Source organism: Aegilops tauschii, chromosome 2 (genome assembly GCF_002575655.3).
Source record: "Aegilops tauschii subsp. strangulata cultivar AL8/78 chromosome 2, Aet v6.0, whole genome shotgun sequence".
In the NCBI taxonomy this organism is placed as follows: Eukaryota; Viridiplantae; Streptophyta; class Magnoliopsida; order Poales; family Poaceae; genus Aegilops; species Aegilops tauschii.
Window position 1 is genome coordinate 626,288,771 of NC_053036.3, and position 27,292 is coordinate 626,316,062.

General features: G+C 47.0%; 1 protein-coding gene across 1 annotated transcript; it reads right to left on the reverse strand.

Annotated features, from left to right (window-relative positions):
- Positions 1-631: 631 nt before the first annotated feature.
- LOC109760760 (plant UBX domain-containing protein 7) lies at positions 632-6,248 on the reverse strand. The gene is made up of 10 exons (XM_020319566.4): positions 6,004-6,248; positions 5,749-5,897; positions 5,508-5,633; positions 4,043-4,202; positions 3,511-3,588; positions 3,344-3,412; positions 2,601-2,744; positions 2,349-2,451; positions 1,214-1,482; positions 632-1,110 (listed from the first exon to the last, which is right to left on the reverse strand). Exons 1-10 carry the CDS (start codon positions 6,106-6,108, stop codon positions 943-945), a joined length of 1,371 nt encoding a protein of 456 aa, XP_020175155.1. The 5' UTR covers positions 6,109-6,248; the 3' UTR covers positions 632-942.
- Positions 6,249-27,292: the final 21,044 nt, after the last annotated feature.

Sequence of the window (27,292 nt, forward strand, 5' to 3'; positions counted from 1 at the left end):
AGTTATGGACGGATGAGCATGGCGTCGCAGGCGGCTAGCTAGTGGCGCGTCGGTCGGAGATCGACCGGTCGATGCCGTAAATGCGGCCGGCCCAAACCAACCCGATCTCTGTGAGTGTCCCTCTTGGCCAAGCTCGAGAGTTGGCTAAAAAAAAGAGCTAGGCTCGAGAGAGAGGGACAGAAGCCACAGCTGCAATAATTCGCGTGGCAGAGCGGGAGAGGGTGGGGGGTTGCAAGAGAGTGAGTGGCAGGGCGACACCGGCCAATGCAACAGCAGGCCCGTCAGGCAGAGCGCATCAGGAGCGCAGAGCATGCAAATCATAAGCCCCACCCCCACCCTGCTGCCGCCGGCCCGGCCGGTCAAAGCGCTGCCCGGTCAAAACACCACCCTTCTCCAATCAGCTAGGCCACCACATGTGAGTGAGCGACACGGTCCGTGGACAGGCACGCGTCGGATCCGTCCGACAACGGTACCGCCTGCGCCATTAACCGCCGTGGTGGGATCCATAATTGACGGAGGCAAAGCATGTCTCATCGATCCCATCACCGTCGTCACCTGCACAAGTTATCTTTTCCAGTCACGTCCAGGCAAGTTTTAGCTCTGAGAAAAGATGCAGATTGTGACAATGCCGTAAGGAAAGAGGATCAGTCGGTAAAAGCCACTAGCTGTCAGTACCAGCACCGGTCGCTATGAATAATATGTGCATCAAGTCGAACCAAGTCCTACTACAGGAGGGAAGGGGTCTATAAACAAAACATGACCGACACGACACGAGAAAGAAACATTTTTCACACTTCAGCTCCAAGCCTACCAAGTCTACGACCACCGGGAGTGAAAAGAAAAAAGGCGAAAAATTAAAATCCTCGAGAAACAGAACTAAACATACGAAGCCCACGAAGGAATAGCACGATTTGCAAGATGTGGGATCTTGTTAACATGGGCCTAGTCCCACAAGAGGTTGATCATCGAGTTGGCCAGCCCGGCCTCCTTGAAGGTCTGCTCGCTCGAGTACTGCAGCTTGTTGATGGCCGCGCCCGGGATGGGCTGCCCGAAGTGGAAGGCCCGCTTCTCCCCGTCGTCCACCTGAGACGAGCAGAACGACCACAGCAACTGCACACACAAGACACAGGGGAAATCATCATTCATCATCAGACTAGCAAGGAAAACAGACTTGGACATTAAGATTTGAGGAAAATGATTTCAGCTGTGTGACCTTGATAGGATCTGCGTGGAGGAAATTCCTCTGGATCCTCCGACCGTCGGGCAGCCGGACCGCCACCCTGCAGAGAAGGTCCCTGCTCACTTTCGGCTCTTCGGGGAGAGGGGGATACTCGATCTTCACGCTCAAGCTGGGCTCCGTCTCTTCCACGGGATTAGACTTCTCATCAGCGGCACCTGATCCTCCGGCTCCTTTGTTCTCCTCCAAGGATGCCGCCACCGCCCGTGCTAGTTCTTCATCTTCACTCTCTACAGCTGTTTTACCTGAAAAAGGAGAAACGTCGTGAGGTAACCGCAAAATGGCAAGATAACATGTGTATTGCAGGCATTCAGATGCTTACAGAAAGGATAAAAAAGGCACACTAGCTGTGTCTGACATAAATAACAACTCGTTTGTTTCAAAAAAGAATGAAAGATCCGACTCAGTATGATTACAAGAATTTGTTTCCTGTGATACAAGTATGTACATCAACAATCACAACAACTGCAGAGATTCGTCCATTTGTTTGTGTTTGGCCCTATGTGTTGATGCTACCTAATATTTGTTACACATGTCGCTCTTAGAAACTAATCTGGGTCAGTGCAGACCAGAAGCAAAAATCGATATAGCCTAAAATCGACAATGACATTCATCCAGGCATGTCTTTACATCCAATTCCAAACAACAGAGGTATCATTGTTGACATATAAAAAAAAACCTTAGAATAATACCTGAGAATCCAAGACTCAAAAACATATTACTGCACCATCAAACTAGAAGTGGCTTTTAATTCAGGAAATTAAATTATGGTATTTTGGAAGCCATGTATCTACTAACAGATGAGATATGTCATGCAAATACTATCCAACTTTGTTTTTTTCTGTTCCACCGAAAGTTAACACTTAATATGTACTCCCTCCGTTCCACATTAGTTGTCGCCGAAACGGATGTATCTAGACGTATTTCAGTGCTAGATACATCTGTTTGAGCGACAACTAATATGGAACGGAGGGAGTAGAAACCAATAATGTGGATCCAGAAAATGTAAAGAGTGAACACAGCGGAAGCAGGATGTTACAAAAAATATGACTTTCTTGATAATATAGTCAACACTGCCAGTATGGAACTAAATAAATCCACATAAATATACCTTGCCTAACCATAGAGGTTTCCTGGTCAACTTTCCTTGGGCGTTTTTGAGGTTGAGCAGCGTGATGCTCCTTTGGACCTTTCTCCAGGTAAGGCATCAAATCCTGTGTACAGTGAACATGCAGAAAATAGTAAGGAATGCTCGTGTCATAACAGTATATCCACCTAGTATCTGAGCATCCGCATTGTAGAGGCTACTGCCAGTCTACCACTGCAGAGCAACGTGAGATGAAAGACAGGGCTGCGAAAATACCTCCAGCAAACTGTCCGGGTAAACCATTCCACTCCAACCACGCATTTTTTGTCCAGTGATGGGGTCAATTAGGAGAATGGCAGGAACAGAGACCAAATGGTAGTAGGTGCAGACCTTCCTCCCCTCACCGGTATCTTGATAAACCTATGTTTAACAGGATACAACATATCGACAAAAAACTGAGAAGTGCACAGACATGGTTCCATCTAAGGGGGAAAAATGAACAATATAACTAGAACTCTTTGTTGCCAGTATATTTTCTCCATAGTCCATATGTGTACATAGAGGTCAATTTAGGATACATGCAGTCAAACGTTCTAGTACTTTGATCACCTATACACAGAGAACACAACGAGTACTTCACATTTTCTACAAGAGTTGCATGAATCTTGAAGCACTTGACTGGTTAAGTTGGTGGACTTCAACTTTGGGTTGTTAGCAGTTGTGCAACAATAGAAGAGCGAAGCGCAGAAGCACCCCAGTACAAATAATATTTATATGTACCAAACGGGAATGGAGTTAGATTTATCATCAAAGCACTGTCATCATGTCATGTCTTAACAATTTTCTTGCATATAATTACAAGAAACAACAGATGAAAATGTCTAATTTACTGTGTTGACGTTCCCAATAACATTTATAAGGTACCGATGCAGGTGTGATTCTAACACATGGTAGATGAAATACAAATTTAGAGGTTCAGATCCAAGCAGACATGGAAGGAGAATGCAAGGAGGACCAACCTGCCAGAAAATAAAGTTTGACCTGATTGTTTGAGCCACCGCTTCATTTGCCCAAGTGTCTCGATTAAGCTTCAACAGAGAAAAGATCAACAGTCAAAATATTAACAAGGCATAAAATGAAGGATCAGCACAAATTGGCATGAAATATTGAAAATAAAACAGATTACCATGTGAGAGCTGAACTCTTCTGTTGACTGCAAATTGATCAAGAGCCACTTGTCTAGAGAAGAGGCCTCTAACTTTGCCTACATCAACGGGATTCATTTAGGGTAAAATAAAAAATGAGCAATAGATAACTTTGAAGAACTAGCAAATTAATACAATTAAATCTACGAGCGTCAACTGAAAACTAGTTCAGGTGTCCGTAAATAATGAATATGAGACAACACCATCTCAAACATCAATATGCTTTCAGCGGTTTTTTTTCTTTGGTAATTAACCAAATTATTACTAGGTCAAACTAATTGTATAACAGTAAGGGTTCAATCAGGCAACAGAGGTAGTGTTTGTATACTACATGTACTCTTCCATGATAACAGTTCATATGTCACTAATAGATCAAAACACAAGATATGAAGCCCAAACAGTGTGTGGATGCGATGCAGTTTTGCCGGCATAGTAAAAACATGACTATGGTTGACACAGATAACATTGTCGAGCAGAGAATATAACAACACAATTACAGGGCATGCAGCTGACCTTGTCAAATGGCCCATTGAACATCAAATCGAAAGGTGGGCGATATAAAGAAGCCAGATTATCACGAGAACTGGATGTGGCATTCTGTTCAGAATCCCAAGCAGATTGTCTTGCCTCCTCTTCAAAGTTACGAAATGCAACTGTCGCATTAGGCCGGGTCCTGAAAAGAAGTGACCAGAACGTTACAAAATAATATTGTTTTTGCAGCGCAGTATTTAAGGCATCAGAAGTCAAAGACCCTAATATCTCACAAGTGTATGGAAAACCCACAGACATTCGATACTTAAACCAACAGGTACTTAAAGCATGCAAGTCAGCACGACAAAACTTGCATCACATCATGAAGCACTCGCAAGCAGTGTTTTTCAATTAATTGCAGGACCAAATAAAGCAAACCATATGGAGAAATAAAACCCCGTACAAATACTGTCATAAGCAGGCAACGAGCATAACTACAGCTACAACATAAATGGAAATTTTGACATCAGTAAAGGTCCCCGCATTTAGAATAAATACTTGTCACAAAGCTTTGATTTGCTATCTCTATTTGATTTGCAATAGAATTAAAACGAGAGCACGGTTGGTCAGTATTTGAGGCTCCATTCGGGTAATCCAGAATGGGGCAGAATGGGTCAGCATTGGTTGCCAGCTGCTACGACACTCCTTTTGCTGCCGATTGTTTGAACTTTCCATTTGTTTTCCATTATGAACTGATGTTCTGGCTATGCAAATTAATGGAACCCGGCTCCCATTTGGGAGGCATATGGGGAAAAAAACTGACAATTCAATGGTCACAAACTATTGGAAAGAGATTTTTGTGTACGATACGGGAAAGTGGGAGATCTAGCTGCAAACTGTTGGTTCCAAATATTAGGATAGCTCCAAGAGCAATATTTGTATAACCAGAAAAAAGAGAGCAATATTTGTATGGATTCTACTAGTGCGACAAACATAGGATAGCTCCAAGAGCAAAATTAGTATAGGCGTGTGGCATTCATTGACACCAACTGAAGGCAATCTTAGGACATTTGCAGGCAATTCTAATTTCAACCTTACCTTAAAAATCAACTTTTGGGGAAAAGAAAGATTAAAGTAAAGACAATGGAAGCTTCAACTCCCTCAACCATGTCAAAAAAAATCGTTTCTTGGAATTGGAATCCAAGCACAAGTCCCACTATGAAGCATGCCCTGTCTGATCTAAGCACTTCAGCAAGTAATCCACCTTTAACTTCTAGTAAGGATTAAGGAGAGTGCTCTACCGAGTCATGGTCGGGACAATTTTGTACCACGAATACGGTGATCGTCGAGACAATTTTGTACCATGAATACACCACATTTTCATGGAACAATAGAGGACCACATAGCAATTGTGATATTAATCTGAAACTTGGCGGTGGCTACACATAAATAACAGGATAACATGCTACCACACGAAGTCGCTAGCTAGCGAAGCGCCATCACTTACACAATCATTGGGGTGTCGCCGTAGAGAGTCTCGCGCCTCACAGGCAGCGGCGCACGGACATCGTCGTCGTCCCCCAGCCCCTGCAGCATCCCATCTTCAAGCGCGGCTGCCGGCGGCGGATGGAACCTACAACATCACAGCACACGGTAAGCGCAATCGTACCAACTGAAAAGGAGCCAAGTCACGGCACGGCCAGAGCCAGAGCCGCCAAACCCTAGGAATGCCGCTCCGGCCGACCCACCTGAACCCCTCCTCCACCTCGGCGGCGGCGGCCGCCGCCGCCAGCGCGGCCTCGGCGGCCGACTGGGCCGGCGGATGCGCCCCGGCGAGCGCGGCCTCCCCGTCGATGTAGAAGAGCTGCAGCGCCTCCTCGAGATGCCAGCTCGTCATCTGCGAAAGACATTTGCAGCGCCGCCGCCGGCGGATCGCGTCAGTCAGACGGGCTGGGCCGGGAGATCGAACCGATCGGGAGGAGGGAGGGGAGGGGGGGACGGACCTGGAGGAACTGGGTGGCGGTGTGGGGCGTCTGGCCGGCGGCGATCTCGAGGAAGGAGGAGACGAGGGCGTCCTTCTCGGCGGGCGTCGGGGGAGCGCCGGCCATGGCGGGCGGCGAGGTGGCGGGCCCGCGCTGTCGCCCTGTGCTGTTTGTGTTCGGTCGGTAGGGTTGGCAGAGTGGGGTGGGGTGGGGTAGGGTAGGGTGGGGGAGGAGTGGGAACGAAGCCAGGGGGAGTGGAAACGTGCGGCGTAATGAGGGAGAGGAAGACGGATGAGGAGGAGCAGGTGGGGTTTGTGTGGACTGGGCCGGCTTGGAGAAACGGCCAGGACGATACCGTGGGCCGTATACTTGCAGCCCATTTTAGGGTGCCAACTTCAACTTATCATATTCTCAAAAAAAAAAACTTAACAAAAAGGACCACTAGGGTCTGTTTTGGGGCTCTTCACCGACATAATCGACCTGCCGACCCTGGAGGCACTGGCCTGTCGTGAAACTATGGCTCTGGCTTTGGATTTATGGATTTGCCAATTCACGTAAGGTCCAACAGTATCGACCATCCAACATATGCCTCCTTTGGCGAACTAACATGTGGTTGGATGGTTAGAGGGATTGTGGTATCTTTAGCTCATCAGGGTTCAAATCCTGGTGCTCACATTTATTCCTGGATTTATTTCAGAATTTCCGGCGATGCGCATTCAGTGAGAGGAGACGTTCCCGTCGACGACGAGGTGCCTACGGTGATTTCATAAATTTCAAAATTATATGCCGGCTCAGTCTTTCAAAGGTGCTTATAGGGGTAGGGTGTGCGTGTGTGCATCCATAGGGATGAGTGTATGCGCTTGTATATGAGCGCTTGCGTCTGTACTGTGTTCAAAAAAAACATATGCCTCCTTTGGACAAAAAGGTAATTACTATTGGTGTGACGGCGGGATACGAAAGTCGGTAGTGACAATGCTTATCTCTCTTCTCCCCAGATCATTCCAATAGGGGATAAATGGAAACCGCCTTAGCTGCATCCACGGGGAAACCCTTAAGTATCATTTGGTAACCTGTGTGGGGATGAATGATAGTGGTGTACAGGACATGGGGCTACCGCATGTGTGAACGTATCTATACTTGGCTCCACCCACTTGTAGAAACATATAAAATGACTTAGGAATCCGAAATAGAATTATGCTTATGCATCGATCGTGTTAGACACATACTAGTGGGGAATCGAGACTCCCTGGAAACGCTTTAATCCTATTGATTCTGACAACCGTTACTTACATCTTGCACTCTTTTATTTTACTCTTGCTCCTTTATTTTCGTGTTTTGCAAAAGCCACTTAATATTTTAAACTTCCGTTTTCGCTTTGCTTGGGATCGCAATTAACTTGACATCACTATAATCTAAATCACTACAAGAGACAAAGTCCATTTCTTGTACTCAATGTGGGATCGATACTCTTACTTCTAAAAGGTTACAACTACACCATATGCACTTACAAGACATCAATAATGCCTATGAGGTGTGGTGAAAGTTGCATTGCTCTGTATATACAGCCAGCGACCGGTGTAGGAATCGTCGCCAATAGTTGAACGGGCGTCGTCGAGGCGTGGGAGTCGGCGCTGGTTCAATGGTGCTAATTGGGAACCCACACATACATTGATAATTGATGATGCGTGAGTGCGTCTATGTTTCACATTCTCGTTGATCAACATGGGAAGAAGGCCAAATAAATGTTGTATGGACACCAATGACCGACCACTAACTTGTTGGTCAGTGATGAATACATATCACAGACTAGTTAAAAGAACCGAGGTGGAAGAAGAACACATCACTGACCGACCAAATTTAGACCGGTTAGTGCTGACTACCTTGAGATGCTTATCACTACACGTCCTGGGTGGCCCCTCTATGATGACCATCATAGTTGATGCATGGTCAAAGGGCGGTCAGTGATGAGGGGTTTGTAGTGTTCGGATTTGTAGTAGTGTGTCATCGCCGACCATTACAACACCGTTTGGCCATCATCGCATTGTTGTTTGAGGCCTTATAGCATTGCCGCTGGCCGCCTTTATTGCGATCGTCGTCACTGCAGCACCGCCGCCATTGCAGTTGTCGCCATTGCAACATCGCCATCAATCATCCCATCACAACATTGGCGTTGTGGCGATGAGGAGGGTTGTAGCAGCGGTGATCGTTGTCGCGAGGTCACCTTTGATTTGCTGCGATGAGGCGGGTGGCAGCAGCGATAAGGTGGGTGGTAGCAGTGATGGTCGACGCTATGTTGTCGCCTCCAGCCTACATTAGGGCGGTGTTGGTCCGCTTCCACCTGCAATATCTCCCCATTGTTTGAAACATAGCCCATGTTGTAGCTCCTCCCAATGAACCCCACACCGTCACCTTTGCAGCATCTACACGCACCTTGAAGCATAGTCCTGCAGCATAGGGGCCACCCCCAGTAGCAGTAGTGGTTGCCTCGCACTGCTCGCCTCCATCCTGTTACTACTGCAACATGATAGTTCCAACAATGGCGCTGATGCGATGGGAAAGAGTTGCAACAACGACACTGTTGTGATGAGGACGGCTTGCAGCAGCGGTTGACAGCGGGTGCAAGCTACCAGAGCGGAGGAAAAGGCCGCGCAGACAAGATCCTGCAGAGAGAGAGAGAGTGAGAGAGAGAGACAGAAGTAGGTCAATGCAAAATGGGGAGAGAAAATATGTGGTTGATGCTTCGCTGGGGAAAGAGAAGAGGCGGCAAGTGTTACGTGGCCCCATGGGGACGCATGTCGAAAGTGGGAGGCAGCCGAGCGCGCAACATTATTAGTGGGATCTCCAAACTAATGCGCAACGAGTTGAAGGCAACCAATCACGCACCCCGAGCGCTTGCCTAAGTAGTATGGCTCGGCCCATTTGCATGATCAGTTGTCCTGTCGATTTTTTGGACCAATTTTGTCGACCGGTTTTCTATTAAAATCATATATTAAAAAACATAAATTTAAGAAAAATTCCATAATTTGTTTGAAAAATGTTCCTGAATTTTGTAAATGTTTGAAAATTTTCATCAATTAAAAATGTTCGCATATTTTAAAAATGTTGGAAAATTTAAATAGGTCATAAAATTCTAAAAAAATCATGAAAGGAATTCAAAATTACTCACAAATTGAATAAATATTTATGGATTTTAAAAATGTTTAAGATTCAAAAGAAAGTTCATGAATTTCTGAAATGTGTCCGAATTAAAAAATGCTCGTGATTTAAAAATAACAAGAACTGAAAAGAAGGAAAAAAAACCCCGGAAACCAACAAAAACGAAAAACAGAAGTAAAAAAATGATTCAAGAAAGGTTCTAAAATCTTTCCTTTTTTGAGCAACTTCTAAAATCATTCCTAAACCGGTAGGAACAACAGTACGAAAAGTTCAAGTGGCCCGTCCATTGCCGTGTATATTTGCAAAGCAAAAAAAACGTTTTTCTTAGGAAGGGAAGAAATGGGCCGGCCGGCCCAGAGAGAGAGAGGATGGGGCGTAAGATGTCTCGAAATAACGATGTCTGAGAAAAAGACGCACGTAATAAGATTACTGGTTTTGTCTTAAAAAGAAGATTCCTGGTTAACAGTGGTTTGAGATTAAACGTTTTCCAACAAATCCCACCATCCAGAAATATTTGTCGGAGAAATGAATGTATCTGGACGTATCTTAGTTTTAGATATATCCATTTTTATTCATTCATATGACAAGTAATTCCGGACGGAGTGAGTACATCAGCGTACACAGATAAGAAAAGCTGGTGGAAAAAAGGTGTTGTACATCGCTCATCTTTGGAATCGCGATAAGCGAGAAATAGAGTTATAGAGCCCGCCATGTCAGGGTTCCTTCCTTCCCTCCATTCTTGTGACGATGTGCATTCATCCTGCACCTTAGATTTGCTCCCTATTTCTTCAGTTCAGAGCTAATGGTTGGGATGATCTGCAAGCGGACCACAACACTAATCTTTTAAGAATTCAATGCTAAGTGACCCATTCAGATCAGTTTGTATTCGAATCTGGCTTTCGTGGGTGAATAAACAAATTGTTCGAGGAAGAAAGGAATTTGTTTTCTGAACAGAGAAAGAAAGGATTTTGACATCAGTAGCAGATGATAATAACATAAGGTACAAATAGAAAGAGATGGATTACAGCGCGACCTGCCTATCGCACGGCTATTCAGAATCAAACGGTGGTATCCTGGAGTACAAAAGGATAAAAGAACAGCAATTAGCATCAAACTAAGGGTCCTCCTCCTCCTCCTCCTCCTCTTCTTCTACCTTGTAATGCCCTGGATCCCGATCTGAGAATTGGGGGGAGAAAGGAGAGAACAGAGTGGGTGAGGGAAGACTTGGAGGAAGGGAAAGCTTTCATTCATCACACGCTGCTCGATCTCATTGGTGTCTGGTACATATGTAGCTGCCCTTCCTGGGCTACCCTTACATGGCCTCGGCCCACACACGCACACACTGGCCCCAAGCCCACACACACACTTAGCGTTGCAGTTCAGTTATCTGAATAACTGGCTGCACTAGTTCAGTCCGCTACTGATGCATCAGTAGGCGCGACATTGTCCTCCTCTTGAGATGGAGCTCCGTCCCAGATACAAGCTGATGGGTAGCGCTGGCGAAGAACTTCATAATCTTCCCAAGTGGTGGCTGATGGTGGCATGTTTGCCCACTGGACACGGAGTTGCACAACTGGTGCATCGCCCTTCTTCATCATCCTCCGCTCCAAGATTGCCACGGGCTCCGTTTCACCACCAATGAGATCGGGCACTCGCGGCAGCTCGGCGAAGACTGGAGTGTAATCTGGGGTGAAAGGCTTGAACTGAGAGACGTGAAATATCGGATGGATGCGGCTGTCTGGAGGCAACTGCAGGCGATATGCCAGGGTTCCGATCCGCTCTGTCACCTCGAAAGAGCCGAAGAACTTGTAGGAGAGCTTGCGGCACGGGCGGTTGGCGACGGTTGATTGCGCGTACGGCTGCAGTTTGAGGAGAACTTGTTCGCCGATGTCGAAGGCGCGTTCCGCGCGGTGGCGGTCGGCTTGTTTCTTGAAGCGAGCTTGGGCGTGCGCGAGCTGGGCGCGCAGCATCTCGGTGTGCGCGGTCCAGTCCAGCTCTGGCGATGCCGCTTGATCTTGCAGGCTGGAGCTCAGGTGTGGTAGGCCGCCCAGGTTCGGTTCCTTGCCGTACAGCGCCTTGAACGGCGAACACTTGAGCGAGGAGTGGTGAGCGGAGTTGTACCAGAACTCTGCCGCTGCGTGTCGTGTACCGCGCACCGCAAGTACATCTTGAGGCACTGGTTGACGCGCTCCGTCTGGCCGCCCGTCTGCGGGTGGTACACCGTGGAGTAGAGCAGTTTTGTTCCGGCGGCGGCGAGCAATTTGCGCCACATGGCGCTGGTGAAAATCTTGTCGCGATCCGAGACGATGGAGTGAGGAACTCCGTGCAGCTTGATGACGTGTTCCCAGAATGCTCGGGCGACTTGAACAGCGGTGAAGGGGTGATGTAGAGGAATGAAGTGCACATACTTGGTCAGACGATCGACAACGACCATGATGGCGTCAGACCTCTCGGACTTGGGCAGCCCCTCGACGAAATCCATGGTCAGATCGTGCCATGGTTCGGTGGGGATTGGTAGAGGTTGAAGCTTGCCGGCAGGATGCGTGTGCTCGTGCTTGGCATGTTGACAGATGACGCACTGCCTGACAAAATCCTCCATGGCGCGCTTCAGGCCCGGCCAAGCGAACAGCTTCCGGGCGCGATGACACGTGGCCATTGCGCCCGAGTGGCCACCGACAACACTGTGATGCAGAGCGGCGATCAGCTTGGTCTGCAGCGCGGAATTGGCCTCGATTCACAGACGCCCACGCTGCCGGATCACGCCGTTCTGAAGAGTGCGCCCTTGATCATCCGAGGTGGTGACTGCCAGATCGGCCAGGAGTTCTTGCGATTCAGGGTCGGTCTCGTAGGAGTTGGCGACCTCCTGCAACCACCGTGGCTGATAGACTGACAGCGCGTCGAGTGTCAGCAGATGTCCAACCCTGGAAAGCGCGTCAGGGGCGCCATTGTCGACACCTTTCTTGTACCGAAAGGTGAATTGAAGGCCCACCATCTTGGACATGGCCTTGCGCTGCAGCTCAGTCACCAGCTGTTGATCGCCGAGCGTGCAGAGACTCTTGTGGGGTGACGATTTCGAATGGGGTGCGCTGCAGATCGGTGTGGAACGTGTGTCCTAGCACTTGCCACGCTAACCGCTTCACCATCTTGTTACAGAGCAGGCGTTGGCCATTGGCTACCCGGACAGAGACGGGCGGCAGTGCTTGCCTTTCAACATCGACGCGCTGAATGAACGCTTCACTGACAAAGCTATGAGAGCTACCCGAGTCCACCAAAAGCAGCATCACTTGATCGCCAACTTGTGCGCGAAGACGAACGGTGGACGGCGCGTCCTCGCCGGAAATCGCGTGCTGTGATAAGGTACAACACTCCGGCTCCAGGAGGGCCGGCTCATCCAGTAACTGTAGCGCGTGCACAGTGTCATCCAAGAGGATCTCGCCGAAATCGCCCACCTCGATCATCAGGATTTGTCCGGTGCGCTTGCACTGATGTTCGCGGGAGTACTTGTCACCACAGCGAAAACAGAGTCCATTGGCTCGCCTGAATTCGCGCAGCTGCCACTCGCGTGCATACTCGTCACCGCTCGGTCGTGGGGGAGGCGCTGCACGCCCTTGGTTGGGGTTGGGTGTTGCTGGAGGTGGTCTGCCAACTGGAACAATGCGCGGGCACTGCAATCGTTGCTTCTCCAGTTCTTCTTCCTGAATCCTCGCGAACACAGCTGCACGCGTGATGCTTGTTGGGGCCTGCAAACGGACGACCAATCGCAATTCGTCCTTCAGACCGAGGAGGAACTGGGAGATGAAGAATTGCGTGCTCAAGGTTGGATCCAGAGACAATAGGTGGTACATGGAGGTCTCAAATTGCCGACGGTACTCCTGCACACTCCCTGTCTGTCGTAGTTGCACTAGCTGGTGCATTTGGGCTTCGAATTCTTCAGGTCTGAACTCTGCTTCCACCGCTGTTCTGAATGTTGGCCACGACAGAGCAGGATGCGTCTGTCGGTACGCCTGAAGCCACATCGCGGCGATCCCATCCATGTACAGATCGGCGGTGGTGACCCAGCTGTGCTGCGGCACCCGGTAGAGCTCGAAGTAAGAGAGGCACCGCTCCAGCCAGATGCGCGGCGCGTCGCTGTCGAAACGGGGGAAGTCGTGCTTGGGCGGCTTGGTGTAGTGCTCGGTGCCCCGTTCGTACGCTGTGGGCGAGTTTTGCAGCAACAGGGGCGGCCCGTGATTGACGAGCTGGGCGACCGGCAATTGAGCTGCGCCCTCCGTGTAGAGCGGTGGTGGCGGAGGTGGGCGGGTCGTCGGAGGCGGAGGTGGGGGCGCGGGGTGGGAAGGGCCTGAGGTCGTTGACGTCCCGGACGCAGATGCCGCGTGGTTGCTTGCCGCGGCGGGATCGAGAGGCGGAGGAGATTTGCGGGCCTCATCCACATCCGCTTGTGTGAGATTTATTTGCCTCGCTAGGTGCTTGAGCTCGGTGGAGACTTGGTCGTTGTAGGCAACTTGCGCTTGGTGGCGCTCGTCGGCAGTCTTCTGGCTGGCGTCGAGGCGACGGAGGATGGTCTCGAGCAGGCCCTGCATCTTGTCCGTGGTCTCCGTCATCGCATCCAGCACGCGGCGGGTCTGCGCTGAGGGCTTGGACGGCGCCGTGATTGCGCTCCGGATCCGGCGAACCCCGAGTAGGATTTCGAGCGAGCTCGCCGAAGCGGCTCGCACCTAGCTCGGTGGGTGTTACCGCCTGATCGAGGGGACGCGGCGGACGGCGGCGGCGGCGGGTGGTGGAAAAAAATTAGGGAAGGCTCTGAATACCAGATTGTAATGCCCTGGATCCCGATCTGAGAATTGGGGGGAAGAAAGGAGAGAACAGAGTGGGTGAGGGAAGACTTGGAGGAAGGGAAAGCTTTCATTCATCACACGCTGCTCGATCTCATCGGTGTCTCGTACATATGTAGCCGCCCTTCCTGGGCTACCCTTACATGGCCTCGGCCCACACACGCACACACTAGCCCCAAGCCCACACACACACTTAGCGTTGCAGTTCAGTTATCTGAATAACTGGCTGCACTAGTTCAGTCCGCTACTGATGCATCAGTAGGCGCGACATACCTCCTCATCTTCCTCCTCATCCTCCTCCTCCAGCTCCATCTCACCCTCCTCTTCCACCTCCTCTTCCTCTTCCTCTTCCTCTTGCTCTTCCATCGGCGATTGGTGTAACATATGAAAAAATTCTTGGAAGATGTTGCGCGCCGAATCGGCGATCATCTCCTCCATCGACCTCCTCTTGTGTTGGGAGAGTAGAGTGGCAAGGAACCTCTCCTTGCCATCCGGCCCAAGCTCCTTCTCGGCCAAATCGTCCACCTTCCTCTCTATCTCCTGCCTCGCAATCAGATAGGCCGTTAAGCCACTGGTTGCTCTTTTCCGCATCACTGCGTAAGCCGGCAAACTTGGTGGTCGAGGGCGGGGCCCCATCTCCGTATCGTCGTCCCCGCCTCTTCTCCTAGTCCAATGTCCCGCCGCCGCCGCCGCTCTGTTTATACAGGGCCGGCCCATAGGCCCGGCAAAAGGGGCGACCGCCCCGGGCCCCAAGAGGGGAGGGGCCCAACTAAAACTTACAATAGTAAGATTTTTGGTAAGCACAAAACTGCAGCGAGAGGAGTGGCTAGAGGGCAGATCGGGATCATCTGCAGGCCAGGAGGAAGGAAAAGCCTGGTCGGCACTGTGGAATATACCTATACCCTTGAAGATCAAAGTATTCATCTGGCGTTTGGCACGACATTCGCTGCCTACCACGGATGTGTTACACCACAGGAATATGGCAACCCAGGACACATGTCCTTTGCGCGGATGCCAGGACTCATGGCGGCACGCTTTGATCTCCTGTACGATGTCGAGGTGTGTGTGGGCACTATCGGATGCAGATGTGCTGCTAGCGATGACAGAGAAGAACCAAGTGCAAAGAGATGTCTGTTTGAATTATACAGCAGGATTGATCACTCCAAGTTTACAACAATGGCTGTCACACTTTGGGCGATTTGGTATGCTCGGCAAAAAGCTGTGTGCGAGGCAATCTTTCAAGCGTCGCACCAAACTATTTCTTTTGTGAACAACTTACTTGCGGACTTGCAACAGATCCCTAAGGTGAACATGACGGTGAGCACGTCAGCACGGGTGGCCAGGACTCAACGCTGGCTCACTCCGGGAACCGACACTATCAAAGTGAACGTTGATGGAGCAGTAGCTCGGAGCAAAAGGGGCGGAGCTGTGGCTGCACTATGTCGAGATGAGAATGGCAACTACCTCGGGTCTTCGGCAGTGTTCTACGGAGGTGTCATTGATCCAACGGTCTTAGAAACCTTTGCTTGCAGAGAGGGACTAGCTTTGGCAGAAGATCTGGATGTTCATGATGTGGTTCTGGCTTCCGATTGCGAATGAGTAGTTAATGACATCAACAGGGGAACAAGTGGACCGAACGCAGCAATCACACATGAAATAATAGCTTGTAGTTCTGGTTTTTCTTCTTGCAAGTTTATTTTTGAGCGTAGAAACTTCAATTTTGAGGCTCACAATCTCGCAAAGTATGCATGCAATCTAGGCATAGGTAGACATGTGTGGTTGGGCAATCCTCATAACCCAGCTATTGTACCTATGAACATCTCTCTGAATCAATAAAGCTTGCAAGATCTCTAAAAAAAGAGTATACATTACATCTGAAAGATTATTAAATGGATAAAATAGAGCCTCAATTAGCATAAGCATAAGTTCACACCACATACTGATAAGTTATACCACGCTTAGGTAAACCAATCCGACTGACGGAGTTGAGTTCAAATACATCAGTCTCTCTTTTACCATGCATGTCTTAGTATCATAATGAAAATTATGATATCTCGATTTCAATGTTTAAACCAATGCACAATTTTTAATTCGATAAACGTCTAGGCATCTCATTTGCACCAAACGAAACCAAGTGAATCTGGACGAGCATGTTAGGTAATCGAATCATGCGTAAAAGTATAATCAACAACATTTTTGGTTCTTCGAATTACTGAACCTATCATGCAGGCCACATTTTCTATGCCCTAGAAGTTTCCATGAATATGACCGTCTAATATGCACTAGAAATTGCTATAAAATATTTGTTAGTATGTCTATAATTTATAAATCTCTATCATAATATTCAATATAACATGAAAAGATATATGAACACACGCATGTATATGCAAATGTGTATACACTACACTATTTATGCAATATTAGAAAAATAAATATGAAAGATTGTCTTAACAATAAAGAAAAGTTTTGGTACATCATAAAATTTTCATTTTGTAGAATTAAAATTTTCAATTATATACATTACAGATGCATACCAATTAATAATATAAATATTATTTGAAAACATTTTATGTGGCTAACTAATAAAAAATATTAATTACAATTGTAATATGGTACACTTAGTTTAAAATAAGTATAAAAGTTTAATATGAAAAACAATTATTTTACATCGCCCCGGGCCCGGGCGATCTCCTCACTGTTCGGTTGCGCGGGAGAGAAGCGCGGCCCGTTAAACCCTAAGTCGAAGATGTGCACGACACACACGCACGGGAATCACCAAAGCCACGGGAATCGCTCTATCTATAATCTCTGCTGTATGTACCGGGTAGGAGTCAAGAGCTAATCGGTGTGCACCTACTCAAACCAAGTAGAACTCGGACGCAATCCCTTTTCTTTGCCAATCTCGCCACCCCTTCCATTCCCGTCCTCGCCTCTTTTCTGCCATAGCCACAGTACAATTTTTGGTCATCCTTTAGGCTTCATTCACGTAGCAACCCTAAAAGCCCATCCGACCACTCGTGAGTGGGGACGTTATATTGATGATTCTACTCGTGTGTGAGAATGGTAGTGGGATCTATTATAAAAGTTCATGAGAAGTACAAGGCACCCCAAACATAATACAAATTACATTGAGGTATCTCATATCTGTACTGCCGAACGGCCACTACAGCCACTAGAACATGCCAGCGATGCGTCGCTACTGTCACTCTCATACTGGAGCCGGTCTGACCTTGTTGATGACAATCGAGAAGTACTTTGCGCGCGTGCCCCTAAGGACCAACTGGAAATCATTGCTTCCATTAACCAAACAACTCGGCAATAACGATCACTAGCTACAAGACCGTGAACGAATTCAAAGGCTTGATCTGGACATATGGCTTGGGACACAAGTCCTGATTCTGCACCGTACGCCCCCAGTGCATCCGCAAGTTTATTACATGCCCTTGGGCAAAAAGAAAAAAACACATGGTTAAAGTTTAGACTATCAAAGCACCTGATGTCCTTAAACAGGATACCATTGATAGACATGAAATGAATAATCAATCATGTACTATCGGGCATACGTATGTGAGAGAGGCTAGCTATACTAAGATGATCAATAACAACTGCCAATCTTAGCTATATTGCTCAGCACAACCAATGAAATGAATTACTTGAAGAAATATTGGCACGCTAACCGTAATTGGCCAATTGACCATCCATTAGATAAAATAAATAAATTTGGAAACGTGATACAAGGGGTCAACATAAGTTACAAAACATACTGTTTGTAAACTAAACTAAATAACATGGTAAGGCAGCAGCGCAGGCCTTGGTGCCACCTCCTACTCAAGTAGAATCAATTCAACATCTCCAGAAAGTATGCAGAATGAGCATTTTTCTTCGGAGAAGCGGTTCCTAGTCATCTTAGCAATAGCGGCTGGTCATCTGATACCGGTGCTTATACTTATGGCCGATGTTTGCCAGTCTCATCGCCTCTGTCAAACTCTTGGTGACCACCATCTTTAGGATGTCAGCACCCTCTTTTATGGCTGAATCAATCGAGGTTGAAAGCAAAAGGCACAGAAAAAATAAACATAACCATCCCGCTGTCGTATACAAGTCAAGACAAATTCTTGTTTATTGTCCTACTATGTGGAGCCTTTAATTAAGTTGTTTTGTTGCAGAAAATGCTCCCTCGCCATACTATAAATAGTAGCAATACAGTCATAATGAAACCTATTTTAATTATGTTTTGCTGGGCGGCATTGCCGAACTATGCCATGTAAGAATAGTTTGGGAAGCATAGAACCCTTTTCTCGGGCCGTGGCTTACATGTAGAGGATCAATCGTACAGAGATCGATCAAGTTCGTACAGAGAAGACCGAGGAGGGGAAGATTACAGAAGAAGAGATAGAAGAAGATTGAGATAAATAGTAGTCCTATCCCTATACAACTTGTATTTCAACACCCCCCCTCAATCTAAACCTAGGATATTCTAAGGTTAAGATTGTACTTGAACTCATTGAGCCTTCTCTCAGTAAGCGGTTTGGTGAAGCCATCAGGTAGTTGATCTCCGGTTGGTATAAACCTTATGTCCAATAGCTTACAAGCTACTCTTTCTCTGACATAATGGAAATCAACCTCAATGTGCTTTGTGCGTGCATGAAAAACAGGATTAGCTGAAAGATAGGTTGCACTGATATTATCACACAACAACCTCGCAGCTTGTGGACTTTTGACTCCTAGTTCATAAAGTAAAGTCTGAATCCACATGACTTTAGCTGTAGCATTTGCTAGAGCCTTATACTCAGCCTCAGTGCTCTACCTTGAGACCGTAGCCTGTTTTCTTGCACTACATGATATAAGACTTGTTCCCAGAAATATGGCAAACCCACCTGTGGATCTTCTATCATCAGCACATCCTGCCCAATCTGCATCAGAGTAGGCAGACACAAGCATAGAGGGGGACTTAACAATTTTGAGCCCAAGCCCTCCTGAGAATTTGAGAAACCTCACAATTCTTTTAACTGCAGTCCAGTGCATAGTATTAGGTGCATGTAAATACTAACACACTTTGTTCACAGAATAAGAAATATCAGGCCATGTAAGAGTCAAATATTGTAATGCTCCTACAACACTTCTATAATTTGTTGCATCCTCAGGTCCAAGTGCTTCTCCACTATCAATTGTCAATTTTTCTAAAGTTGAGATTGGTGTACTGACAGACTTGCAGTTTTCCAATCCTACTCTCCTGAGAATGTCACTAGCATATTTTTCTTGTGAAAGAATTATACCATCTCTTACCGGCTTGACCTATATACCAAGGAAGTAATGAAGATCTCCCAAATCCTTAAGAGCAAACTCCATCTTTAGATCCTTAAGCAGACAAGTGGTGGCATCTAGACTTGAACTGGCAACAATTATATCATCAACATATACCAGAATAAATATAGTAACATTGCCTTTATTGTAGAAAAATAATGAAGTATCAGCTTTAGATGGTGTAAACCCAAGATGTTGTAACTATGTGCTCAACCTTGAGTACCAGGCTCTCGGGGTCTGTTTCAATCCATATAGAGATTTATCTAACTTGCAGACATGACGAGGTGTGCTTTTTTCCTCATAACCTGGTGGTTGCTGCATAAAAACCTCTTCTTCCAGAACACCATGAACACTACAAAAAAATACACTTCCGTGATGATATGTGTTTGTCACAGTAGGTCGCGTTTTTTGTCATGCATGTACATCCATGACAAATTTATGATAGAATCAAGATAGTCATACCTGTGCTGTCGTAGAAGTGTTCCATGACATTACCAAAATTATCATCACGGAAGTGTCCACTTCCATGACGATAAATCGCGCGTCACAGAAGTGCTTTCGTCAAGGGTGACCAACACGTGGCATCCACCGTAACGGAACGCCGTTAAGCTATCGGGTCGGGTTTTGGATCCGATAACCCGTTAAGAGCCCCGACCAATGGGGATTTTCCACGTGTAAAATCATCATTGGCTGGAGGAAACACGTGTCGGCTCATCGTTGGGGCAGATGTCATCCACTCATTGGACAGAAGGCGCCTATGATACGTCGACACGTGGCACGGCCCAACAGAGGCCCATTCCTGTGAAAAGGCCGGCCCGTTTGACTTGGTCAAAAGGTGGCGGGCCGGCCCATGGAAAGCCTGTTAACGGCCTGTTCGCATATAGCCCATTTACAGCCCGCTAACCCAAGGCCCGTTACGCCCTATCCGAATTAGGCCCAGTAGCGTCATCTGGGCCATCCAATATGATTCCAGCCCGTTTTCACTTCTGGCCCATGTATGGCCCATGACGTCTTTCGGCCCATATGAGGCCCTATGTAACTCTTGGCCTATTAACGGCCCATAGTGAAACTGGCCCGTAATGAACAGTGTATCACTTTACACCCATTAACGGCCCGTGGTGAAACTGGCCCGTAATGAACAGTGTATCACTTTATACCCATTAACGGCCCGTTATTCCGTTGGGCCGTTTCCAGCCCATGTTATCTTTCGGCCTTCTCAGAGCCCATTTATTCTTGGGCTCATTTCCAGCATTCGTTTACTTATGGCCCGTTACTGTCATTTTCTGCTTGTGGGCCAAATTCAGCCCGTGGTTACAGTCGGCCCGTTTGTGGTCCGTTAATACGTTGGGCCGTTTTCATAGCGTCATGAAATACGGCCTATTAACGATGGCCCGTTATGGTCGGCCCATGAACGGACGATTCCAACTCTAGCCCGTTTACGACCATAATGTGGTCTGTTTGGCCCATGTTTGGCCAATCGATCATACGGACCGTATAAGGCCCATTGATGATACGGCCCGCAGAAGGCCCATTGTTTATACGGCCCGTAGAAGGCCCATTGTTTCTACGGCCCGTAGAAGACCCACTATTTCTACGGCCAGTAGGAGGCCCAGTGTCACTACAGTAAATATTAGCCCATGGTTATTGTGGCCTAGTTTCAAAAAATAGGTTATTGCAGCCACTAGTTAACCGCGGAAAAAGAACTGCAATTACTACAAGCAAACAAATAAACAAGATAACAAGGAAATAAATAAGCAAGCAACTAACGCTAGGCTATCACGACTATTACACATATTACATCCACTGGGCATCAAAGTTCGCCACCAGTGCAAATATAGGGAACAAAGCAGCATATCATATACACTGGTTGTCAAAGTTGGCGACCAGCGCAAATAAACGCCGCAGCAAAACAAAACCAGAACTGAAACCACTTCAGAAGATCTCAAGAAACAATATCCTGGGTACCCATAATGCTGGCAAGATGCTTAGCAAGCTTATTAACTTTCTCTTGTTTGGCGCTTAAATCCTCCAGCGCTTGCTGTTGCACCAGAAAATATGCATCTGAATTCTGCAGGGACTTCCTCAGTCCTTCAGCTTCCTGTCGCAGCACATCTGAACGATCTCTTTCAACTTGAAGTTGAGACTCAAGAAGATGAACTGATTCAGGCAGCGAGTTCGAAGAGCTTGTGTCAGCAGTAGTGGCCAGTAACTCGAACACTACATCAAGACAGGACTTTTGGGTTCCCTCACTGTCGTCAAGATAGTTTTATCAGCTTTCTTGGAGACCAACAGGGATGTCTCACTATCTTGAACCTTATCTGCATTACTTCCTTTACCATTGGATAACGCGGTACTGTTCTCCAATATTTTGTCCGCATTCTAAAAGAGAAACAAGCAGACACATCACATGTTTACCATGTTGTATATGAAACTCATTTTGGTAAATGAGTTCAGTAGTAAAGTGGACAGGATAACAGCATGAAACAAACATATATCCATGTACCATGGTCACTTTATGGTCTATATCATTCTAGTTTTTGTTGCCAAATCAAGATAGAGACACAGTTCAAATAATATTTGTTCAAGACAAAGCAGAATAGACAGAATATAAGTGTGGGTAACTATAGAGCAATAACAACACTTGTAATGTGCATGACATGAGAACATAATTGTTTATTCAATTGAAACTGAAATCAACATAGAGCAGGTTACAACAGCAAACCAGTTAAAGAAACAGGTTTAAAACATACCTGTTGCGCCATTGGAGTTTCAATTCCATCCTTCAAATTTGAAAATAGTTTGTATGAGTAAATACAGTAATGCAAGAGCAAAGGAGTATGAACCATAGCTACAGAACCTGACCTGAGAACAAATCTTCTTCTCCTTTAAGCGTTGAGTTGGGATTCGGAGTGGTGGTCCTCGTGCTTTGGGCACTGCAGTTCCCTTACTAACTGCTCGTGTTTGGGTGCTCTGTGGTGGAGACGGTGCTGTGTCAACTGGAACTGGGTTACTATCTGCCGGGGTTGGGGTTAGAAGGGGTGTAGCTGGTTCTCTGTCCAACTGGGTAGGGGTACAATCTGCGAGAGTCTGGGTTATGTGTGGTGGATCTGTTCCTTGGGCAAGTACAACCATGGTTCTATCTGCATCAACTGGTAGCACTATCTTTTCTGAAGATCGTGTTGTTACTCCCTTAGATACTGCCATCACGCTCTCCAATTCAAATGGTTGATAAACAAGAAAAGTAATTGAAAGTATAGACATTGTATGATAGACAGGTGCAATGGATAGTGGGGAATAAAAGAGGGCATGAAATAATTCATATTTATGTTGTCTAACCAAACAGGATAGCATGACACAATTTCACATATATGATGGCTAACTAAACAGGATAGCATGACACAATTTCACATTATGATGGCTAACTAAAAAAGATGGAAAGACATAGTTCAAAATATGAGACTATGTAAACAGGATGACATGACATAACTATATAATGTGTTTATTAAATAGGTTGGCATGCCATAATTCACATACATTCACGGATAGAGTGCCATAATTCAAAATATGATGACTGTAAACACTAAACAGGATGAGATGATATAACTATATGATGTCTTTATTAAATGGGTTGCCATGCCATAATTCAGATAGATGATGTGTATGTACTATGTAAACATGATGGCATGATATAATTCAAATATATGATTTATATAGTAAGCAAGTAAGCAGATGGCAATCCATATATGATGTAAAAACTAAGCAATGCAAGACAACATGCATGACATGGGTAATATAACCCTGCCAAGTTTGAGCATAGACCTCAGGGGGGAAATAGGACTGGTCATCAGTCTCTGAATCCTCCTCTGAGGAGCTCTCTGTAACCAGCAAGATGTCTGTTTCAGCAGGTAGCATTGTCTACTCTGAATACCTTGTTTTCACTCCAGATACTTCCATCACCGCTTCAAATGGCTGATGCACAGGAAGAGTAGTTGAATATACAAACGTTGTCGACAAATGGAACACATAATACAAAAAAAGATAGCATGATATAATTCACATACATGATGATTGGCTAAACAACATGGCATTGCATAATTCACATATATAATGCCTTTGCAACAAGATAACATTGTATAATTCACATATATAATGTCTTGCAACAAGATGGCAATGCATAATTCACATATATGGTAATTAGACACTGAACAGGTGGCATTCACACAAAGCATGTCTAAACTAATCAAATGACATAGCAATGCAAGACACCATACGCACGATATGAGCAACATAACCCTGCCAAGTTAGAGCATACACCTCGGGGGGGGGGGGGATAGGACTGGTCATCTGTCTCTGAATCCTCCTCTGAGGAGCTATCCGTAACCCAGCGAGATATGCGCTTCGTCAGATAGCATAGTCTGCTCTGAAGACCTTGTTTTCACTCCAGAATTTGCCATCACCGTGTCAAATGGCTGATGCACACGAAGAGCAGTTGAATGTACTAACATTGTTGACAAATGTAATATGTAACAAAAAAAAGGATGGCCTGATATAATTTACATATAAGATGACTGGCTAAGCAGGATGGCATTGCAAAATTCACATATATGATGCCTGGCTAAACAAGATGGCGTTGCATAATTCACATAAACGATGAATAAACTAAACAGATGGCATTCGCACAAAGGATGTCTAAACTAAGCAGATGACATATTTGATGTATAAAGTAAGCAATGCAAGACACCATATGCATGATATAACCAACATCAGCATGCCAAGTTAGAGCGAAGACCTCAGGGGGTAAATAGGAGTTGTCTTCTCCTTCTGAATCCCCCTCAGAACAGATATCTTCCTCTCGGTTACAATCTGAAATGCATGGAGGGGGGGGGCTGCCTTTGCGCCTACCATGGAGCGACGTCTGCATGAAATTTTATTGCCACGCAAGGCTCGTCTCTTTTGCTCTACATGTTCAGTTCCATTGTTTACAATAACTGTCATGCATAGGAATAAAACATAGTGAGATTATGTAAGGAGTGCATGCAGAAATCCAGAGTGATGGTAGCAACCTGTGGATAGACCCAAAACCAATAATAGTAGGCAAATAATGGCTTCGGTTAAAAAATACAGATAATGGCTTCTTTACTATTTGTTTCCCACCCAACATGAAACTCATAGTGGACACCGGAGATTAACCAGATAGTAGATAGATACTATTGATAGCGGCCCCGATATGTACCCCACAACCATTTAAAAACTCAAGTTTGACCATTAGTTTGGAGCTGACTCAGAGTCTAATCGGTGAACAGGACGATAAAGTAGCATGTAATATTAAGCGATGCATAACGTAAGCAGACACGAAAGAGTGCGACCTCTCTTGCGGACCCGTGTAGTCCTCGAGGTCATCTGCTCGGTTGATGATGGTAATACAGTTTTCATGGCTGCCAGTGGCGGGGAAGAAGATCTGAGGCGGCAAAAGACAGTCTGGAGGCCGGATCCCTGCTGTGCTGGACCCTTCTGTCATTGGAGCAGCTGCGCTGGGGTGGACGACGGCGCAGCAGGAGCGGGACAAACCACGCAAGGTTTTCTTTGACAACTATATGTAAGAGAAGTAATTCTGTAAGGGCTCGTTTGAATTGGAGGATTCCAACAATGCAGGGATAGGAAATAGACAGGAATAGGATAGGAATGCACGTGCAAAACATAGAATTTAAAAACACAGGATTTCTGCCAATCTGGGTGTTTGATTCACAACAATTGGAAGATCACAGGATGCAAAGAAGCATGGTGAGATTAAGTCAAACCACAAGAAAATGTACGGTTATAATGCTATTATGCTACTATCTCTTAGTCTTGTGCTTCATGAATAGGAATTTGAAAAGGAGGACAAGTGAAAATTAAAATTCCGATGTTTTTTCTTTCAAGGAGACACTAAAGGAACAAATCCGTGTGCTCAGTGGACAATATATATAACATGTAGAGTAAAAAAGAGATGCAACAAGTGTACAACTTCTTTGGCGAAGCCATGTCGATCTCAGCGTGATTGGGTTGGCCAGTGAGGATGCTCCGGCTGACTTTGCTGTCGGAGGAGGGGAAGAAGATCTTAGGCGTCTGGAGATGGAGCCCGAGGTACTGCTCCGCTGTGATGGAGGGTTTCGTCGTTGGAGCAGCTCCGGTGAGTTGTACGACGCCGAGGCTGAAGCAGGACAAGAGAGACAACGAACAACGTTAACCTGAGTGGAATTCTAATAGCATCTCCAATACATGACGTAAAATACATAACCACAAAGTGCTAGATGTAAAATACATCAGCCGCTCATCTCTGAACTTAACTATCGAAACTGAACTTAACTGTCAAAACTGAACTTAACTGTCGAAACTGAATTTTGCTGTCGAAACTGAACGCACTAGCAAGGTGAGGCTACACGTCGGTCGACTGACTTTTTCATCTCTGATCGGTCGATTTTGCAGCCGTTGGATATGAAATCAAGGGCCTGCGGTTCATCTTCAACCTCCACCCCCCTGAGCCGCCAGCCACCACCGGCCAAACAGCAGCCCCCCGCCGCCCGCGGCCGGCGGTGCGCCGCCCCGCCCGCTCCGAAAACACTCCCCACCGTCGGTCCGCCGCCGCCCCGGCCATCCCTCTAGGCCCCCCCGTGCCGAGCTTTTTCTCCGGCGATCCCCACGCCACTGCCCCGCCAACGCCCCGCCACCGCCGGCGACCACCGCCCCCATCCTGAACCCTAAGATAGATAGTGGGGTACCTCTCTGGCGAGCCCCCTCCCCACTGCGGCTGGTTCTTCCTTTACCCCGGCGAGCCCCCCCCCCCACCCCCTGAAAATCGACTGACCCAAAAGTCGATTCAGTCGACTGAAGTGTACCTAAATCGGAGCAGCATCGCAAGCAAGAGCAAGAGCAAGAGCGAGAGCAGCAGCGCAAGCAAGAGCAATAGCAAGAGGAGACCAGGCAGGGGACCGAGAGCAAGAGCAGAGCAGCAGCGCGAGCGAGAGCTAAAGCAGCAGCAGCTCCTACTGATGTGGACGTCGCCGCCGAGGGAGCGACGCCGTGGAGGAAGTGGCCGGCGACGCCGCCGTGGATGGAGCCGCGCCGTGTCGTCTTGGGACCGAGCGCCGGCAGCACCGTGAGATCGAATCAAGAAGAAAATGCGGCGATTAGTGTACAACCTCTTTGGTGGCGCCGATTAGGCCGCAGCTTCATCCGAGGAAACGGTGATGACGATGCTCTTCCGGTGGTGCAAGTGAAGACGGCGGTGTGGGAATGGAGGTGGTGCGAAAGACGAGGGTAACATCGGGGCAGCTCCTTGGAGTTGGAGGACGGGGTGACTGAACCGGCGGGATGATGAGATCGACGACGGATCCTCATCCGGTACGGTGGATGAGGGACGTCGAGGTGTTGCTGTGGACGACATCGTCGGGGAAGAGGCTCTGGCTGGGTGGCGGACGGAGCAGGGTGTGGGGTTTCGTCGCGGGTTTTCGCGGCCTCGGTGTATGAATGGGTGGGCGGATGGGATGGCAGTGGGGAACCATGGCTTAGAGACGCGCTTGTTCGAAATGTGGGGTAAGTTACGAAAGTACCTCCACCGATTTGAGGCGGTTCTTTCGGTTCAGGGGTACCACGGGCATTTCGCATGTCGGGATTTCACAGGAGGTGGGAGTTTTCGCGCGCGTTGTAATTTCGGAATAGCAAGGCGCGGGTTGAGATGGAGGGAGTTGTCGGAGCACAACGAGACAAAGATATATCTTAAATATTTTGGGCTAACAAGGCGCGGGTTGAAATTTCTGGACAAGCCTAACGTGTACTGTACCAAATCAATGCGCACTACAAATGTCATTCAAAACTTTGAATTCATGTTATGTTCAATTAAAATATTTCGCTACGTGTATAATGCATGCAACCTACTACTCAAATGAACGTTTTAGTGCATTCCAAACGTATATACTACCGCTTCAATATGAACTAAATTTGAATTCGTTTCTCTATTTGAATAAGATCTACAGTAATGA

Coding starts and splice junctions, on each gene's coding strand:
- LOC109760760 (XM_020319566.4), bottom strand. CDS start 6,108: ATGGCCGGCGCTCCCCCGACGCCCGCCGAGAAGGACGCCCTCGTCTCC. Junction 2,452..2,600: donor ACCCGGACAGTTTGCTGGAG/GTATTTTCGCAG, acceptor CACTGTACACAG/GATTTGATGCCTTACCTGGA. Junction 1,111..1,213: donor TCCACGCAGATCCTATCAAG/GTCACACAGCTG, acceptor TTGTGTGTGCAG/TTGCTGTGGTCGTTCTGCTC.